At 35.1% G+C, this 21,956-nt stretch overlaps 1 protein-coding gene across 1 annotated transcript in view; it reads right to left on the reverse strand.

Moving 5' to 3' along the window:
* Positions 1-21,956, reverse strand: part of LOC130584199 (cilia- and flagella-associated protein 47-like) — a gene marked incomplete at its 5' end in the record, with an annotated part of 203,595 nt that overhangs the window by 155,819 nt on the left and 25,820 nt on the right. The window contains 9 exons of the mRNA XM_057384030.1: positions 1,685-1,911; positions 2,782-2,884; positions 7,993-8,138; positions 9,223-9,290; positions 14,753-14,839; positions 16,205-16,293; positions 16,980-17,130; positions 19,595-19,707; positions 20,219-20,353. Of these exons, the coding sequence (XP_057240013.1) occupies positions 1,685-1,911; positions 2,782-2,884; positions 7,993-8,138; positions 9,223-9,290; positions 14,753-14,839; positions 16,205-16,293; positions 16,980-17,130; positions 19,595-19,707; positions 20,219-20,353 (1,119 nt within the window). The remainder of the gene's footprint in view (positions 1-1,684; positions 1,912-2,781; positions 2,885-7,992; positions 8,139-9,222; positions 9,291-14,752; positions 14,840-16,204; positions 16,294-16,979; positions 17,131-19,594; positions 19,708-20,218; positions 20,354-21,956) is intronic.

Raw genomic sequence — 21,956 nt, forward strand, 5'->3', positions numbered from 1 at the left:
TAAAAAGTTTTCAAAGACTCTGGATTTATCACTAACCTACATCATGTGTCCCAGAGGATTTAATAAGCCTAAATAATACATTGAACCTTGGGAGCTGTGGATGGGCTTTTTTTTCTTTTCTTTTTTTTTTTTTTCTTTTGTCCTTGTGGGGAAAAGGGAGAATTTAGGCCGCCTAAAACCATACTTCCAAATTTGACTGTGTAACACCAATCCCCACTCAAAAAAAGTTTCTACAGYTAATGTCACCAGAATTTCTCTGCTGTCACTTTTAAACAGTGGCAAGAATTTATTACAAAAAGTTATTAAGAATATGTTTCATCATTTAGTCTGCATAGTAGATATTGAGATATTTTTAATGTGTACTCTTTTCCATGCCAATATGTAGCACAACTTCTCCCCTGTATTTGACATAAACAAGTATGTGTGTACTTTCTGCATATTAGTTTAATTTCTCACATGATAATTTATTCAGTGCTAGTACCCACGATATATGTTTTATAACATAATTAGGCCAATTAGCCTCCACTCTTCCACAATACATGTGGTTTTAGAACTCATATTGCATCTTAGCATGTCAAGTGGTGCAAGGAGTGTTCCTATTATATTCTTTCTTGATCCCATGCACAACTTCAGAGCAGTTAGACTTTTCATCAAGCATTTTTGCTAAGAGACTGTGATATTAAGGGACTTCAATTATGAAAAGTCAACAAAATGTTACCGCAGCAATGGATTAGCCATAATCCCAAAGGAAACCACTTGAGCCTAGATGACATGATTACAATTGTTTTCCCACTACAATCACACAAGAGATTAAAGTTATAAGTTTTCCTCATTTTATTTGTTTTATATATTATTTTTTTTAAAGGCATAAATTTAGCAACATCATTTCACGAGGGAAAATTCTTTTCCTCAGCACTGGGAGCCATACTCAGGAAACTGTCTAACTGGAAAACTGGAATTACACTGCTGCCCAACAATCTGTCTGAGGCCASACAACATCAGGGCCCAAGGGAAATTAAAAATGTGTGGCTATCATACATAGGAGGTAAAACTTGAATTCTTCAAAAGAAAAAGCCTTGTTTATTTGGCAATATTACTGTTACAAATTTATTCACAAGTAATAACCGATGGTTTAATGGAGTACCTCTGGAGGAATTTTTGCTTCTAAATGTTGAAATTTTAGGTAAGTATGTATAGGTTAGAATGATGTGTAAGGGGGAAGATATATCTTATTAATAAGACTTGTCATTTTCCAAAACTATTTTGCATTGATTGCAAGACAAGAAAAAACCTGTCCCATTGCTTCATTTATTCTCAAATGGTTTGAAAAAAAAATCCCATTTCTTACAAAAATATGCCTAATGAAAGATACTAATACTGATACCTATTACTGATATGAAAGCTTTTTTAATCAATAGGTATTTTTCATAAGTTATGTAAAATGTTAGTGCTTTTTTAACTGCAGCCAAGTTTTCTTAAAGGAAGGACTCCGCACAAGCATGGAGTGACAAACTTCAGAATGAACACATAAAATATTGCAGTGTCTGAGCAAACTGGGATTAGTGATTGTCAGATGTGTGAAAAAAGCATAAATTCACACTATTTCCTGAAACATAAAAAAGCCAGTCCTACAAATCAAGAACAACTAAATTTAATTGCAGCACTGGATAACTGTGTTTCTCACCTCTACTCTGGACAAGCCCAGCAGTGCAGTTACAACTCGAACGCTGCTGCTCTGCAGAGTCCCTGTCATCAACCTCCTTTTATACTCAACAGCTGACATCTGCTGCTGTGCAGCTTCAGCCAGGGCCCTCTCTCTTGACTCATTGATCAAAGGAATCTTCAGCTTTTCCTCAAGAGTCCAGCCAAGGGAACATTTCAAATATAAAACTGTCTGCACTTCATTTGCACCTGTTAAAACAAACCAACAAAGGGTGAACAAAACAAAATCACACACCATATTTGTCAGCTGCTGGTGGAACTGCAAAGAGTATTTAAAATTTATAATCTGCAAAGAAAAGTCAGAATACAAAATCCTTCAATGTTTAGTTCCATACCAATTATCTAGTACATGCCATTTAGAACATATACTTTATTTTTCAACATAATAGGGAAGCAAAATTTATATAATAAAGCTAATAAATAAGCTAATAAAAACATCCCACACTTTAGGGTTACTACTATTATGACAGTATTAAAAGTTTACCAAACTATTTCTGCTACTTACACAACACAGCCATGCTTTTACCCCTCTAGATGATGTTATATCCCCTCTAAAAGAAACCACCAGAAATTATTTCAAGCAACAGCTACACCATTTTTGAAACAGAACTGAGAGGAGTTTATCCCTGGCTGTTTGAAGAAAATAGCATTGGAATATCTGCCAAATCACATCACTGCACACAAAATTCATGTGTTTTAAAGATAGAAAAATTCTAGATAGGAATTACTTGTCCTGGTTCATCTGGCTAGCAACCTATATTCAGAAGAAGAAAATAAGAAAATTTATGAAGAAGTATTTATTTAGACTGTGTTGAAAACAATACAAGAAAGATGGAGATCACCAACAACCAGTTCATGCACTGAAATTAATGAACTGGAAAACATGAGAAGAAATATTGCATATTTACATTATAACATATTTTTTACACTTCACTTTAAACAACTTTTTTTACTACACGTACCTAATTATTTTTAAGAAAAATGCGTGGAAACTAAATAACATTTACAAAATCAAAATTATTTGCTCTGTTTTATTCTCCTCCCTTCTATTCACTGTACCTTCTGCAGTAGCATGYAAAATATTTGGGCTGTCGAAGGTAGGCAGTTGTGAAGGCAAAGGTAATTCACCTGTTCCCTCGATCTGGCACACAAACTCYCCAACCTGAAACACAAGAACATACACATCCACACACTTCAGAGTGTAACCCATGCAGAACGGATGGCAAAGCATTAAAACTAAAAACAAAGATATCCTAAAGATACCTAAGATCTGACCTGGGCAATATTTACATATTCAGGAGACCTGCTTTTTTTAAAAAAACTATGCCTAAATAGTAGAAAATTATTAATTCAAGCCATGCTATCATAATAAAGTAACTTTAAATGATAATATTAAATCATAAAAGTAAAGAAATTTCAACAAGATTAATTCTTTCCAACACTTCTTATAATTTAAATCGGTAAGAGCACCCTGACTCATAAATACAACAATAAATACAGAATAAAAAAATTCTAAATATGTTCTACGTGTAATTTAAACAGGTGAAAAAGCAATCTTCATTGCTCTTCATCAAGCATTTAAAAAAAAAACCAAAAAACTGTACAATGGTTTTGAGCCAGAAACATTTTTCTAGAAAGCAAAAAAACACAGAATTCAAGGCAGGTTAGCATCACAAATAAGTTCTTCTATAAAAAGAAATCAAGTTAACAAATCTTAATTATTTCATAAAAAATAATGAAAAAACTACAGAAGCTTGAAAGTAAATGYAAACATGACCTAGAACAAAGAAAGATAGTAGGTTTTCATAGAGAAAAGGATAAATTAATTAACAGAGAAATTAAATTTTGAATTATTGACAGAATGAAAAAAAAAAGAGGTGCAAATGAAAGACAGAAAAGTATTTTTAGGAAAAGAAAACTCACTGAAAGTACTCCAAATTAAAAAGCCTACAATCAGAATGACACAGACTAAAAAAATATTAGTTAGGTACCATATACCTATCCAAACTAGGCAGGAAATTTAACATATATACCAACATTGTTTTGATAATTTTTTTTGTTTACCACGACTTTTTTTTGGATAATTTTAGCTTCCACTGATTGCAATAAAAAGAATTGAAATGCGTTTGGTACAATACATAGTCAATCTCTCTTTATTTCTATAAACCATATTCTATAAAACTCTGCCCTAAAAATGCATATTCTGTATTTTATTCTTCATTCCAGAAATGAAGGAAATAATTTATTTGTATACTCTAGTGCATCTGCCAAACAATGTAATGTTTTCCTTTTAATACTGCTCAATAACATAGGAAAACCCTGKTTTTTCCTATACCTTCATTTGTAGTTTCATCATATATTTATAGTATAAACGATGAAATATATTCACATATATATTTGCAGCTGAAAACACTGCAATTATATTTCTGACCCAGCAGAAGGAAAGCCATTCAACTTTGATGGAGTTTTCTCCTCTTCCTTGATTCAAGAGCTCACACAAATCTTCCTCAAGAAGGATTAAAGGAACCTACAGCAAAATTGGATTCCCTCACACAAATAGCCACTTCTGGGAACCAATTTAAACAGGAATTATTCCTGTTTGACACAGTGATTTGGCTYCATGAGGGCCGTTAACAAGCTCCCAGCACACACAGTTAATTTTATGAAGGTGCTGGTTGCTAGGATGCCATTCTACTATCAGTTACATTTCCTGTCCTTGGTGACATCAATCTGTTCATAGGAAGAACCAAACTTCCCTAATTTCCTATTTGCTTTGAAGAATTCTGGGGTTTTCCTCTCCACAGAATGCARATCCTGTTTTCTTTCTGCTGACCTTTCTTCCCGATACTTTGGAACAGAATGGGTATTTCACTGTACTTTGAGAGTTYAGCTTGTATGCCCATGGCTTTAATGCTTTATATTTCCATTTTCCATCAGCTGCAAGCAGGACAGCATCAACATTGCATAGGGTTTACTGTTAATGAAAACAGTTAATAAAAGAGCTTTTGAACTACTTTTCTAAGCCCATTGCTAACTGATATTTCAAATAAATGTAGAGCTATTAGGAATTTGCTGTTGCCCATGCAAACCGGTAAGAGCAACAGATAGCAAAGTGTTCTCTCAGAAAACAATTTATTTTAGACATCCAGCAGTAAAAGTCTGTACTGGCACTCTTAAACCATGATTTAATATATCATTATCATTAAGAATTCCATGTCATTCACATTTAAATTAGCTCCCAGAAACAAAKATATATTTTWWAAAAAGCAACACAGKTATGTCTAACAATATATARTATCRTCTATGAAAWGATCTATGTTGAAAATCTGAAAAATGTCCATTTTTATTTTTCTTAAAGAACAATGAAATACTGAAACAAATCCTTGAGAAATAAATGGCTTATCCTGTCAYTTCAAACCTTATAAAATTTAAGATAAAGATTATTTCAAAATCAGGAACATCCTTGAGGAGGCCAGAAACCTTCAATCACAATATTCTCTTGCTGCTATTACAGACAGAACACCGCTGCAATGATGGATAGGATTCCTAATCAGATTCAAGTCTAGTGATTTAAATCTCAGCAMCTTCTTCACTGATTGCAATGAAGGAGCAGACCTACCCTGATTACTATCTTGGTCTGTGTGTCAAAAAGGGTAGGAAAGGTAGGTGGGAAGAAATCACAGAAATGCTAAATTAAATTATTTATTAGATTTCATATATAGCACRAGTCCATACTTGAAGATACAAGACTGCTCATTGTGTAAAGTCATTTGATCATCAAACAGCAKGGTGGGTGCACTTCTTTGTGAGTTAAATAATGGTATGATTAAAATGTTGAAGCTATACAAACAATATTTTTAAAAGCCAAATTATTTCTCTGTCATTATTGTACAGCTCTAAAATCACTGTAGTGATTAAAGTTAGTCTTACTTTCTTCTATGAACAAAAAAAAAAAAATTAAGCTGGCCAGCTGGCATAGCCAAAGTCATGTTTGAACAATAAAAAAATCCTAACAAACATACAAACACCAGACACTAGCAGAAGTTCCATGWTCTATAAAAGGGAAAAATGTGGAAGCTGAGAATGTGCAGGACCAAAAGAAAAAGTCATTTCATTTTAGATGCATTGTTACAAATCATATAAACGTGGCAGAGAAAAAGGCAGAGACATATAATTGCACAGAGGGAAAGCTGAAACACAGAGGCAGTGTTACAAAAATATGAAGCAGAATGCAAACCTTGACATCAGCCACATATAAAAGAAGATTAGAAAAACAACAGGCTTTTGAAAAATATTGACAGCCAGAGACAAAATGCAGCAGACAGGTTAAAGACATGAAAAGATGGACTAAAGTCACAGAAATAAGATCGTGACCACTGAGATAAAGGATCACAGGAACATAAAAAGCTGGATTGCAAGGTTTTAAGTTCTGACATTTGATAAAAATMAGATCTTGGTAATTTGATTGAATTTCAGTTAAGTATATATGGCAAAACCCAGGCTACACGAGTCAAGAGAGACTGAAAGGTTGTGGAGTCAGTATTCATGTGCAGTCTTTCCTGAATGGAACTGTGATTGACAGAAAAATTTTAAAAGAGACAGCAAAGAAAATTATTATTCTACTTTGACAGCATACGCTAAATACAGTGATAAATACACAAAGTACAGAACAGTGAAGTCTTTATCCATTCCCTGCCTATGCATTATTCTTGCACCCACGTCAAGACAAATCATTTAAATTTCTTTTCTTTTCTGAAGCTCAGATGCCTTAGAAAAGCCACCAAAATAACATTCTTTGCAGTGTTACTTTTTAGTACCTACTGATTTTAAAGTGAAAAGTTGCCTGCAGCATTTCATRTAATTCTAATCATGTGGAGATAAARGGACAGTAAACTTTRGTTTAAATTTCTTAGGTGAAACAYGTAATCTTATGTAAATATCCAACCMACTTTTTAGGCCACTTCATCGTCCATGAATTACAGGAATATTAYTTTTTCATGGGGCAAAAAAAAAATTTCATTTACAAACCCCAGCATATAGATCACTTCCATATAATTATACATGCATGCAAAAACAACACCTTAAAATATGTACATAACTAATTTGTATCTTTATAGAATCCTAGAATATGCTGAGTTGGAAGAGACCCAATGGGATCATTGAAGTTCAACTCCCAGCCCTGCATGGAACAGCCCCAAGAGTCACCCCATGTTCCTCGTGAGTTGTCCAAACTCTCCTTGAACTCTGTCAGGTTTGGTGCTGTGTCCCTGCCCTGGGGAGCTGTTCCAGTGCCCAGACACCCTCTGGATGAAGAACCTTTTCCTGATACCCACCCTAAACCTCTCCTGACACATCCTCAGGCCGTTCCCTCAGTGCTGTCGCTGTCCCCCAGAGCAGAGATCAGTGCCTGCCCCTCCTCTCCCCTCACAAGGAAGCTGTGACTGCACTGAGGGCTCCCCTCAGTCTCCTCCAGGCTCAACAGCCCCAGTGCCCTCAGCCGCTCCTCACACGGCTTCCCYTCAACGCCTTCCCCATCCTCAGGGCCTCCTTTGGACACTCTGCAACAGCTCCATGGCATTTTTATATTGTGGCACCCAAAGCTGCCCCCAGCACTGGAGGTGAGGCCGCCCCAGCCCAGAGCAGAGCGGGACAATCCCCTCCCTGCCCGGCTGGCGATGCTGTCCCTGATGTCCCCAGGACAGGGATGTCCCTCCTGCTCCAGGGCACTGCTGCCTCAGGTTCCCCTTGCCCCCAAGTCCCTTTTTGTGGGGGAAAGGGGCCCCATAAGCCCTGATTCCGAAACTCAGCCAATTATTGTGTATGACTGAGGCCTGGGAAAAGAAAAGGAGTGCTAACTGCCTACATGGAGGAGGAATGCCGCATCCTTGAGAAAAGCAGATTGGAATGTGGAATTGATAACGCAGGTGGCTGGAAATTATAAGCATTACTAATACTGTAGCTTTTGCAAACTCACCAATTATGTTCTGATTATTAATTAAACAGCTGTCTCTTGACCAATGTATGTTTGACACAAATGTATATGCTGGTTGCTAAAGTGGATAAAAGAGGCTTGTCCCACAATAAAGGTCCTCTTTCTTTCTGTTTTTTTCACCCACTTTTTGTGTGTTTTTGTATCTATTCTTTTTTGTCGCTGTTTGGCCAGCAGCGCTCTCATTAACCCTTTTCACACAAGATTGGCAAACACCCTGATTTTTACCTGACTCACTTGTAACATGATAAATGCTCACAGAACATTCATTYTATTCTTACCTTTTCATTAGCCAGAATGATAGTGCAGTAACGCTTCTCCAGATAAAAGGGAAGGAAGTGAATCTCTATAGTTGTTAAACCTTTCGCTTTCACRAGTACTGTTTCCATTGGACAGAAGAACTCATGCAGGAGGCCAGACTGATCAGCTGTTAAAGTAAATTTAAGTGGATGTTTAGATACACAAGCAAAGGTTGTAAAATAAAGTAGTTWCATGAGTTTAAATATAAGGATAATAGACACAGATTCATGCAACAATCAGTTTTTAAGGCACACCTGTAATCAGTATTTACAGTTACAGTTGTGTAGATGTGCTGCAATATGGCATGCTACATTATTTAAATACATTTTGCTAATTACCTGTGTTCTTATCCTGTGCACTGAAACAAAACTGGGGAAAACAGATATCACCATTAAAAATTCTTTAAGGAGGTACAGCCTCTAAAACAAGGTTTACTTACATCAGAAAGAAAAGTATAATTTTTTAGTATTTAAACATAGACTCTCAGGCTGAGAGGAGCAACTATATCTGAAATCCCCCAGAATGGACAAAGCCTAAAGACTGGCACACTTAAACGTTTTGCACTGCCTTCACAAAAGCTACACAATTATGCTGAGAATGAATCTTAGGGTTGAATCTGGCAGCATCTGACTTTCTCACTSTATGTTTTTCATCTGCTAAGCACATTTTGGCAATGCAGAGCCAGACTTTCATTCAAGCTTTGCTGGCTGGCTTTCTAGGCAGATTTGAGAATACATGTGAAAGTGAAAACAACAGAAATGAGTGAGATCACATAATAAAACTATGCCGAACTCTGGCCAAATAGACAGAACAGGGATGGGGCAGCCACAATTTCTCTGAGTAATCTGTTCTAGAGCTTCATCACCCTCACAGTAAGGATTTCTTCCTCATATCTAATCCAAGCCTGCCTTCCTTCAGTTTAAGGGCATCACCTCGTACATGCCTCTGTAGAGTCCCTCTCCAGCTCTCTTGTAGCCCCTCCAGGTACCAGGTACCAGACACAATAAGATCACCCTGTAACCTTCTCTTCTCCAGCCTGAATTTTTGAGTGTGATGCACAATTTAATGCCAACATTTTATGAAAAATAGTAGTTATGGGGCATACCCATGAATAATATTTACTGAGCATACCTTAGATGTCAAAATCTTGCTTTTGTAGATAATCTAATTGCAGTGTAGTGAGACATGAGGTATTGCACTGAGGTACTTACAGCAAATCTCTTTCTTTGGATCTTGAGGCAGTACACCAGTTTTTGAAATTAATGTGTTATTTTGAAAACTAAAAAAACCAAAAAAAATTAAATTAATATTCCAAAGCTGGACATTTCTATTACCAATAGAGAGCTTTATTTCCCTATTTATGAATAAATACTGGAAAAGCAATTGTTTTCCACTCACACAAAAGAAAAAAACCATACACAAAAAAATCCAAAACAAAACAAAAAAAAACCAACAAAAACAAAAACAAAAAAAAATGCACCAAAACCATTACATTTTGGAACCATTTTCCTACCAATAATTTTAAACATCCACTTGAGGTAGCTACAGAAATTGCCTATATTAACTAATATTGCAGTTAATCATTCAAAAGAAACCTAATGTAATCAAGGATTTGTCTAAGAAAGGAGACTGGGATGAATTTTAACCTAAACACCTTAACTCTGTTCATTACAATATTGCTTTTCAAGTGTATTTGAAAAGAACAGATACATTTGACAAAAACAGAGCAAAATCTCCACTGAATGCCCATCCCCCTAAAGCAAACTGTGCTCCTGACCATCACATTTTCTTATCTGACTTTGTATTGTTTTCTAGCCTTCTTCAAAAGTAATTTCTACCATTGTTCATGACAGTTAAGACTATGCAGTTTCATTTATGGAARAAGAGTTTTGCTTAATTTACAACAAGCACAGAGCTCAAATATGCTGAAAACAATAGTGCAATGTATCTCAAAAAATACTGYGAGTTTCAGCTCAAGACTCAGATTTAATATTATCCACACATAAAAGTCATTCCCCCCAGCAGTAAAATTTGATGAACCAGCATATACCAAACAATTATTACATACAGTGTTTGATAGATGTTGTGTCTCTCTTAAAATAAATAGTTCATCCTGCTGGGCTAAGAAAAAATCACAGCCTTAAATAAATGGAATTGCAAAATTCTCACAATGTGTTACCCTGGAGATCTTTTTTAATACCTATGCTTAAAGACCATTTTTCAGAAAGGARAATGATCTCTTATTCATATGCATACAACAGACTATATTTTCTGTACTTAACAAATAAATATCCCACATTAAACAAAATACAAATTCTATACAAAACGTCGTTTCACTGAATGCTTTATTTTTGAATGAGAATGCCAAGTCATGCTTGCAAAAACAGAGACCACAGCAGAAGAATCACTGTAAAAGTAACAAATAGCTCAAAAAAGCTATTTTGAAAAAAAAGGAAGAAGAATAGAAAAAAAATACATTACATTTCTTCCCTGGTACGAATTATACATYGAGTAAGTCCTGTTTTCAGATCTGAACAACAGAGAAACTCATTAAACTGATTTAACACGGTATTGAACTTCTCTCAATATCAATTTTTTTCTTACATCAATGAACAAAGCACTTGCAGGTAAGTGATGGGRAAAGAAAACAAACCTGTGTTGTGGAAGACTTGAACATTGTGTCTCATTCTTCCATAACAAAAAGAAATAGCATCTTGTTCAATAATAAAACCAAAAGGAATAAAGTTCAGAAGGTATAAGAAGCTTGGTTGTGTTCAAAGTCTGGTTCAATACATCCTCTTTCAATACACAGAGAAATAAGGAAAAGGATTAGGCAGAAGAGCTTAAAGCTGCCATAAAATAAGTCTGCACAGACTGTTCACTGCACCTGGGTCAGGCAAATCCCTGGGATCAACAGAGAATGTGGAATGAATGGCTCAAAAGCAGCCCTGCGGAGGAGGATTTGGGCATATCGGTAAATGAAAAAATACACAGGAGCTGGCAAGGTCCACTCAGAGCCCAGAGAGCCAAATGTGTCCTGGGCTGCATCCAAAGCATCCCGGGCAGCAGGGACAGGGAGAGGACTCTGCCCCTCTGCCCTGCTCTGGTGGGACCCCACTGGCAGAGCTGCATCTATCTGGGGACCCCAGCACAGGAAAGACACGAACCTGCTGGAGGAGCTCCAGAGAATGCCCACAGAAATGGCCAGAGTGCTGGAGCACCTCTCCTAYGAAGACACCCTGGAGAAAATAAGGCTTCAGGAAGAAGTTATTGTGATCTTTTAATGTTTAAGGCCAGTGTGGAGGGTGGGGGAAAGTGGAGAGCAGCTCACAAGAGAGAGAGACCAAGCAACTTCTCCAACTGCCCCTCATTTGGTTTTGGGTTTTTTGCTAACAAAGCAATATTATTTTACTGTTCATTAAAAGAACAAAAAGTTCAAGAGTACATTATAGGTGAGGATGGCAACACCTCTAGGTTGCCTGCTTGAGGTGTGAATACTTCCAGTTAATTCTTGCTGTGGTTTATTCTACCAGTTCAAATTCTAATCACAGCTTGGATTGGAAGGGACCTTAAGGATCATCTAGTTCCAACCCAGTTCCATACCTGTGCACCAGTAAGAGTCTGACATCTGCTACCTCTGAGCTGTCACATAACACCACACAGCCACTGTGCTTGCCATGTTATCAGGTGTGCCAAAAATCCAGATCAAAAGCAAAATAATCTCAGCAGCTCACACAGGGAGTGTCCATATATCATCATGGCATATAAGCTATCCATATGTAATGCTGTGCCTCTACTCTTCAGGCTCCAAACAAGACAATAACTCTGTTTTCATTCCAACAAATTATCAGAAAAATTACTTTCCTTTATGTATTTGGAACAGAATTTACTAGACGATCTTTTCTGTCCCTTACAGCTCTACATTTTATATATGACCCGGGGGAAAAAAATAGTGCCAGACACCATAAGAAACTCTGAAATTCACAGAGCAGCAACTTAATCAATGAACTTTAGGATGTTTAGTAAGTAAACATCTTATTAGAAAGGAGGGCTACAACAAACTGCTTAGAAATGCGTTGAAAACACTGAATAATTTGAATATAAACATCTAAAATATTCACCATTTTCTACACTTTGTGGGACAATTTCTGATCTTAGAACAAAGGGTGAGATAGAAACTAAAACAGGAGCTGCCCAAAATAGACAGTAAGACTTAGAGTAGATGAATTTCTATTATATCAAATATTAAGCAGAATGGTAATGACTCCTGATAACATATTTGTAAATCATATTTTCTGAAACAACAGGTATAAATGCTGCATCTCATATTGCACAGAGACWCAATTTTTGCATCTTTTTTTCTTTWYTCTTCCAGCAAGTAGATACARGTATTCTGTAAAACATAATTMTTTMTTTGGCACACGAAACAGCTTAGAACAAAACGTGGAAGAATAAAATTCAGAAAATTGGAATTGTTTGGAATTCTTGATATTAYCTCTAGTTAAAAAAATATTATTAATTTAACAGTAAGAAGCTATGCATAATGCAGAGCTTGATTTGAAATTCATTCATTTTTTTTTTGTTTGAGAATTATTTATTTGTAATGTAAAAATATTTACCTACATTCACAGCTTGTTTTGCAAATCAATTTGTGCAMTCATGAACCAGCCTTATGGACACTATACTACATATGATAATCTGCTTAGTCATGGTCTTAGAGTAAGACTATTGGTGAAATATTGGTGTATCTTCACAAATGTCTAGTTTTACCGTAGGAAATCTGTGGAGGAAAAGTTAGGTGTTAAATCTAACCTTGAACTTTTACTGTCATTTGATACCTTTTTTTCCTAATGCTCATCATTTAAAAATACCAACATTCTTGAAAGCTGTGGGTAGATTTACACTAGAATTTCTGGGCCATGTGGTGTGCTTCTCTCCACCTGGTTTTCCTTTGCCCACAGGGAGCAGACCATGCTGCCACACAGATGTAGACCAAGGATAATAACTGAAGTGTCAAGGGCTTGGAAAAGCACAGAAAAGTGGATAACTTGAGAAAATCTTGGCCCAGTATACTTACAAATTTAAAAAAAAAATAAAAAAGTTAACTGGATTTAAAAAAAAATTATTGTGCTTCTCATCAAACACCATCCAGTTCTCCATGAATAAAGAGGTCWTGCCTGCAGCCACCAAAGGACATGGGCTACAGTTAAATTTTTTGGCTTAGACAGCCCCGTGTTCCAGCAAGGATATAATTCCTCAGGGCTCGAGCTCCAGACTGGGATCTTTCCAGTCACACTGTGATCAGCCCACACCACAATGAATAAAGGCTGGTGTCCTCTCTGGTCTGAATGACAACATTTTGGGTGCCTGTGACACTGCCAGAGGGGAAAGCTGGTGGGTAGAAGGATCACCTGCCAGGCAAAGCTTCAACAGTGAGGTTTAAAGTGGATCTGACACATCTGGAGGCACAGAATGAGGATGCAGAAGGAGCTCTGAGCCCAGCTGGGTGTGCTGGGATGATTAAGTTGTCATTTGCATGCCTTGGTCCTGACATCAATCACTCAGACACAATTACCCCAAGGGCAAGCACTGATTTTATGGTAGTTTTATGCTTACAGAGCACTTAGAGAAATTGGGCCTCAATTTGTACAAGACATTTCCTGGATTTACCAAAATAATAAAAATGATTGAGGGCTAAATCTTCTTACTGATCTGTTATGAAATACATACATACTAGTGTTTTAACAAAAAAATCAGAACTTTTTTCCACTCAAGAAAAAGATCTTTTGAAGAGAAGCATTTAAGTGGCTTCTGCTATCACTGACGACAGAAACACGTAAAAATAAACCAATCAGTACTGGAAACTTCTAAAGACTTAAGATGCTCTGAAATCAATTTCAGTAAGAATGAGATCTAGGCATATGACTAAAATTACAGTAGCTAGACTGATTTCTTTTCTAGGGATAAGTTTATCTGAAATATGCAGGATGATGAAAAAATCCTTTTCTGTATCAACAATGATTACACACTTATTTAATTTAGTAGAAAGCATAATATAAATTACACTTTAGAAAATTACTTCCAGTTAAAATTTATATATTTTTCTTAATATTAAATTATGTTCATTTGCTTAACATTAAATATAAATATTTAATTATGTTCATTATTTTTCTGGTTTTAAATWTTTCCCTTTTTTCAAAATTTTTACAAAGGAATTTTAAAATTATTCTGCATTACRTRWCATGGCTGTGGACTMTCCCTGTGATTACAATTCAACCTAYGGTAYTGAYGAGATGGTAYKTTACAATATTTCCCAATATCCTTGAATAAGTATTTCAGGATTTTAAATGTTTACATGAGTTTTAAAAATTGCACAACACAAACTGAGGAAAAGACTTTAAATTATTAAATAAAGAAATAATGAATAACTAATTAAGAACTTTTTTAAATTGGTTTATAATTTTTTTCCAGTACTGTCCTGGTTTCAGTGGCCAGGATGGCTGAGCTCGAGTGGCCAAAGGGACATCACAGCACATCAGTGCTCAGCAGCAAAACCAGGCAGARCTGGCCAGGAGGGCCCCTCCACTGCTCAGGGACTGGTTGGGTTTCTTCTTTGATATTTCCATGTCCTAAACTGTAATTCTTTACAGCAGGTAGCATACAGCTATGCACAAACAGGTAATATTAATAGAATTGTATGATTCAATATACTGTAATTAGCAATTGTTATCTGGGACTTACCTAAGCTTTTGCTCTTCCTTTGCTTGCATGGCTTCATAAACTTTCTGTGGCTGCATTCCATACTGTGTGGATTCCAGCAAAATTATCCTGGAGCATGACAAGCACACAGAATGACTGCATTTTTAAATTGCAGAATGAAGATGAAACTCAATTTATTCTAACTTTTAGAGGCAGGCGTGATAAAGAAGCTTATTATTTTTAATTAAAGATACTTTAAAAGTACTTGTGGTTTAACCTCAGTTTTTCTTTAAAATAGCTTATTCCTTGGTATCACAMTAGCATTTTCTAGTGTTATTTACAAGTAAAAAAATATATCCCCTGATGAAAAACTGGATTGTTAAAAACACTGGAAGCATGATACAAAGAACTTTAATTTTAGATTACTGGTTCATATGCTATCCAAATTGATAATGACTTAAGGTAGTTGTCAAAGATATAAAACTAAATTACTTCATCATTATACTTTCCATGAGAGTTACCCTAAATCATAGAACTGATTCAGCCTCACTGATCACTTCAAGGTTCTTATAAAAAAAAAAAAAAAAAAAAGACAGAAGCTAAGTAAACTCATATGATTCCCACATGTCAGAGGATATTGCTGAGAACAGTCCTGTTACAGGATTTTTATTATTTTTTGTTATTATTATTATTATTAGTAGTAGTAGTAGTAGTAGTAGTAATAGTAATAGTAGTATTAGTATTATTCCTACAATCATTATTATTTAGATATTCCAATCCTATTCTATGGGGGAAAAAGAAATTTAACTTGCAGCTTCTTCAACATGTATATTCATGTTGCATAAAAATACAAGTTAAAAATGTTGTGAAASATGGTTCTTGCAAATAAATGAATGAGAAGACCAATGCTTAGTTCCACAGACTGTAGACAAAATATGGAATCAGATCACATAAATAGATTTTAAAGGGGTACAACAATCCATTTCCTTCATRTTAAGGAAAGCAAYATTTATAACTCTGCAGTTGCTGCARCTATGATGAATACAAATTAAAAATTAKACTTTAAAAATTAGTCTAACTGATAATGATGCAAGCCCCAAGGCAAAAGCTTTTTTTTTTTCTCTTTTGCATGCTTAATAACTTAAACAGCAGGATAAAGCAGATCAGGGAAAAAATAACCAACTATTAATTAACATGGSTTGTTTCTCTTTGTAATTATTCTGGACCTCAGCCAAACACAAAACTACAAGCAAGGTTCACAAACTCTGTTTGATTAAAGCTTCAGCTTTACTGCTTACACTGAGACGGATTTCAATTAAGGCTTATTTATCTTCTTTATTCATTATGATAGCTTCCACTTCATCGTGCTTGTAACAATTTTGGCAATGTAAATCCCTATTATTTAACCTACAGGTTTTACTTTTATAAGGAGAAGAAGAAAATTATGGAAAAGAGTGGATAAAACAGCATGATCAKTAAAGCAGCACTGTCTACCTGAATACGTCATCAGTTCTGAAGGGATTAATAATATCAACRTCAAATTTCGCCAGCTCATAACATGGGGATTTGCACTTCATCGTACCCTAGAAGAGAACAAAAACCACAAGAATCAAGTTATCATCTTTTTTTCCTTCTTATCTCTACATGTCCTCTATTTTTTATTTTGCCCCAACCTTCCTTTCTACCATCAGTGTCTATTCTGCTGGTATAAAGACAGTCAAGGGGGCTAAAAAAAGAGAGAATCACATAAACACCATCTAAGTTYAGACATCTAACCAGATGTGCTTGATGAATGTGGATTACAAACATGTGCCTACCTACTCTGACTGGAACAGATCTGACAGCTACAGAGTGTCTGTATTTAAAAGGCACAAATAAACTCAGAAACATCTGACAAAAGCTTGTGGTCCATTGTGATATGTGAAACTGAAACCACTAGGCTGAAGCACATCAACACCTCCATAACAGAATTTCCAAGAACATTCATAGCTGAAAGGGCTCCAGATTTATTTTCAGAGAAACCAATGCAAATATTTACAATTTATGCAGGATCYAAATGTGATTTATGTCCTTAGGAATCTTAGATATTCCTCTAGGGTTTTTTCTGCATGTACATWTTCTAATACTGGAAATCTGAAAATTCATAGGTCAAAGGCTAATGCTTACGGTAAATGACATTTTCATTCTTACCTCAGTTCACTTTTGTTTGATACAATGTACATAATACCAACATTTTTTGTGACAATATTAATCATACACACAAACTTACAGCAAGCTCAATGTACTTGACTTCAGATTTCAGAGCGAATGTCAGTGTGGCACCATGTATTCCATCAACTTTATTTGACATCAGGATTAACAGTGCTTCTGCTGGGTGCAGGAAACGAAATGTGAATTCCACATTTACAAATCCTTGTTTCCTATGGAGAAAAAAAAAAAAAAAGAAGCACAAAACTGTGGCTGAGAAATTACTCAGAAGTGCAATGTCAGGAGCATATTTCAGAGCCTTTGTAAGGGAAGGGTCCTAGAAAAAATTGTTTCTTCTGAAATACTTCATTATAGTACAATTTTCTGCCTAAGAGCATCCTTTAAACATTCTAATAAAAGATATATAGATAAAGAACAGTACTGAATTCTTATTGCTTTTTGCAACATCAGCACATAGCTTCATTTTTCTTCACACACACACACAAGCACAGAAAGCTCTTTTTCCTTAGTGTATCACCCTAAGTTAACAACTGATTCAATTTGTGCTCCACTATTTGAATATGTTTTTCTGAGTTAAGAAGATATCCTGTTTTTCATGTTGTGAGACAGATCTAAATATTTTTAATCATATTCTCATTGAAGAGTGAAAAAGATATTGATAGAAAAACCCTCCAAAATAATTAGGAAAGCTGAGTAACTGAAAGGCAGAAAAAAATAAAATTCTTGTAGAAGCAACAGGTTCTCTGATGGGAAAAGAGAAGGGAAGACCACATAGAATGAGAGTTTTAAACTAGGTACAAATTAAGACTTTATTTGCATCAATCCTCCAATTAAGTAAGAACAATAAGAAATGTTCAGGGCCTGGAGCTCTCACTTTGAAGCTCTTGAAATGTCTCTCTAATGTTGAGATTAGTCTTAAGAAGGCAAGAAATCTCACATTGTCTGAGAATCGATGACTGATTGATGAAATCCTGGAAGTTCTGAAAACCTGGCTCTCACAATTTTCATGTTCCTGCTGTCGTGAACTGCAAGTGTACATGGCACAGTGCAGTGCCTGGGAGAGCAGGAATCTCAGATCAAGGATTAATGATGCCATATGCAACATATGACACTCAGCTACACTGTGAACGTTATGCACATTATTGTAATTTCCAAACCCACCCACAACATWATGATCTAACATAAAGAACCTCCAAGATGCCCACAAATCTCATCAATTCTCAGACTTTTTAAACACTTGCACCAGAATATTAAGAAAGCTATTAATTACAAAGAACGTATTTTTCATTTAGTGATCATGACATTATGATAAACTCAGCAGAGGTTACCATGCATGACTGGCATTTCCACAAGTTTTTATTTCTATGCAATTTTTCAAATATCTGTTGCTATCTGTAATGCCAAGCAGCTCAACCACAAGGTTATGCACATTTTCTCCTGTCTTGATTTTGTTTTGTGGTTTGTTTGGGGTACTTTTTTAAAGGTGAAGTGAAAAACAGCCRTAATATTGACCTTTCATAGAAACACATGATATTTCCAAGGATTAAATTTTTATGATAACTCTTATTTGAAGTAATTGCAAAGAAAATTCAATCAAATCAGCCTCACAGCTTGTTAAAAACAGCATTATTTGTTGTTCCCTTTGCATTTATTTATAATAGGCATGTAATWTAATACTTTCATATTGATGGTCCTTAAAGAGCACTGTATTTATGGTGAGGCTTCTTGAATTTGACCATCAACATTTGATTTTTTTTTCTCCTTCACAGTTTATTTTCATACAAACCCTGACTTTTTTTTTTTCCTTTTTACGATCTCTAATCCATTTTTTTCTGTAAATTAATGTCTTGCAGATAAACTTTAAAACTGTTAASAGACAGCCAGAGTCATCACTACATGCCTCTTTTCTTCACTAATTAAACAGGGATTAATGAAATTCCTGTATGTATTCACAAAGAGCAAAATGTACTTACTGAACAAAGAGATGGTGACATACCATGAGTATTTCTGCTACCAGAAATGGTAACTTAATGCTCTYCCAAAATTAAACCTCTCCCAAATCCTTAGGTGGCTCTCAGACATGTAAGATCAACAAAAAACTACATCATATCCATCTTGGTGGGGAAGGAAGATGGGGGCAAAAAGGTGCACTGTAATACTACTCAAACCTATGTCATGGTCCCTTTAATTCCCAGACATGCTTTGATTAAGAATAAGAACCAAAACCTGAGACCTCAGAATAAAAAAATTTACTTGCCCATGATTCTACAATGCACTGATGTACAAAATGTGAATCAAGTTCAGAGAAGATATTCCCAATAGAGCTGGGGGGTGGGGGGGACAGGAACCCACCAAAATGAAGAACATCAGGTCTAAACTGAAAATTAAAACTTCTGATACATTGGAAAAAAATATATATTGGAGAGAGATGASTCCTGTAATGATCTGAAGGATTACATATTGTTCTTGAAGCTCTATTGARCTGAACTGCAAGTGTCCCACCGAAATATTACTCTAGACTTGTTCCAGGTTCAGGACAAAATTCTGACTTTATGCTGATTAATTTTGACCTGTTTGTGAACATTTCTAGTGTTCCACCACTCTTAAATTAGTAAATTTAAGAAATTTCTATTTCTTTAATGTTAAAAATAATAATACAAACAAGTCATTACTTACAAAGGGGGAATGGTGACAGTGTGTCCTTTAGGTAAAGAGAAAAGACGAGCATCTCTTCCCACAAGAATAACATTGTACACCAAACTACTACGGCTTGGGTTCTTCAGACGCACCTACCACAGCAAAAACAACAACATCAGCCTTTTTTAACTCATATTTTTAGACAAAAAAGCTATGTTCTCCAGGTAAATTCTAAAATATAAACTAAGGGTATCACAAAATAAGAAAATAACTGGGTAGATAGCTTTYCYTCCAAAGAAGTATAGATTTCCCACWTATTATCCAACCTGAATTTTTCAGYGTGCTCTATTTGCAGTGTATACTGCACTCCTATGCTTATGAATCTCTTATTCCTTTCTTTGATCTCAGATTTGTCAAATTTGTAAATTTTTTCATGTGCTTAAAAGCWCAGGGGAAAAAACAGTAGCAAAAGTGAAATACCAAGACAGAAGAGAAGAGAAAAACAAATCAGAAAACGCACAGTTTCATCTTCTATATTAATTAGCCAAATGRCATGAAACCCATTAATTCTTTGTTGTAGCATATGCATAATCCAAACACATATATACATACAATATTTAAACCCTTGCATTACTATGGTTCTAAATTCAGAGGTATCAATACCTGTTTAACAACAGTTGTATGGAGAGCACCTGTAAAGTCTATACTGTTCCTGGGTATGTAGTGAGGGAGATTGTCATACAGGTGGACACACAAAATAAGCATCATGATAGGGTTTGGATCACAGATATCAGAGGCCTAATATTGAAAACAAAAAAATAAACAGATATTCAGTTAAAATTTTGCCTCTATAGTCTAAAGATAGGAAGATGGAAAACAAAAAAGTGTTATGGTAATTCTTATTATACAAATATTTTCAATCTAAACTGTAATAACAGGATTATTCTTATAGCTAATAGGAATATGAATCTTTTCAATGCTTAAAAAAAAAAAAAAAATCCCTGATTAATGAAGACCACTGACCTGCTCTGGTGATAAACCTAGGGTAAAAATGAAACCCAACTTTTTTCCACACAGTTCAGCAGAAACTTATTTTAGTAAAATACAGCATAACAGAAAAAGCAAGTAAAATTTACAGTYTGTAAAAACATATGTCTTTACCATCTTAAGAGAAATTTTTAAATCTTTTTGTTTCCTGTATAAAATACCATCCCAAATATTCCTACATACTGTTTTGCAAGTGTTTATGAGGACAGTCACTTTTCTAAATTGCAACTATCTAGTTGTTCAGATACTAAATTGTTTTAGAAAAGGTAGCAAATATTCCTGCACCTTAAATATCTGACCTACAGAAAYTAATTTGAGGGGCAGCTGCAAAACATAACAAACTTTAGTCCTCAGCAATTCTGGTAAATCACTGGAGAGAATGGTAGAATTATTTGCCACAAAGACTAGAAAAGGAAGAAAATAAAGAWTTACTCTTCTGAACTGTCTTTAGTGTTGCGAGACATGTATACACATATTTCTCATCTTAACTATCTGAGTTAATTTTTATTTTCAAGTTAAAGTTCATTTAAAGTTTACAAGGTAAAGTTCTCTTGCCCTTTGCCCAGCCAAGCAGCTCATCCTACTCCCAGCATRTCACACACAGCTCCTCCTCTGACTTTCCAAGAGAGGGGGCACTGATCTAAAGTTTCCCTGAAACTCTCCATGGTTTCCTAGATAATGTTTATCCTTGAAATTCTTAAGACTAATTTCATATACTCTTCATGCACTGATGTAATCATATGTCTCATCTCGTATTTCTATTAAATTCCATCACCACTGGTTTGAGATTGGAACTTTAGGATGCATTTACTATGCAAAGTAAAAAGGTTTCTTGTATGCCAAAAGCATTAAACCTGAAGTCTGAAAAGTATTCTGATTTTTTCATTCATTTATCTCAGTAATTGAATGTTAACAATTATTCCAATACAGTTGTGGTTTTACACCTCTACTTTTCCCTCTTCCKGCATTTTCATTTAAGATAGCAAAGATGCCAGAGTAGATTACTGCTGAAGACTTTCTTTTGCCACCTACTTCTTTCTACCCATTTTCACTTAGATCAGAATTTATTCTCTCAGAAAATATTGTTCTATTTTATCTTGTGATTAATGCATAAAACTCCATTTGCAACATTTATCCACTATTCCAAAAACTAATTTAAAAATTTTCAAAACTGTACTTTTTAACACGATTAATCAGAAAATCAGTCAGKAAATATTATTTGCTTTAAAAATATGTCAGCAAACAATAGCAATAATAATAAATAAATTATAATAAATAACAAAGTCTTGAACAAATTTACTGACTATTCTCAGTCCCTGCATTTTCTATCCTAATTTATCTTTGTCACAAATAT

The sequence above is a fragment of the Malurus melanocephalus genome, unplaced genomic scaffold, assembly GCF_030028575.1.
Source record: "Malurus melanocephalus ecotype Western Australia unplaced genomic scaffold, MMel_1.1 scaffold_680, whole genome shotgun sequence".
Lineage (NCBI taxonomy): Eukaryota > Metazoa > Chordata > Aves > Passeriformes > Maluridae > Malurus > Malurus melanocephalus.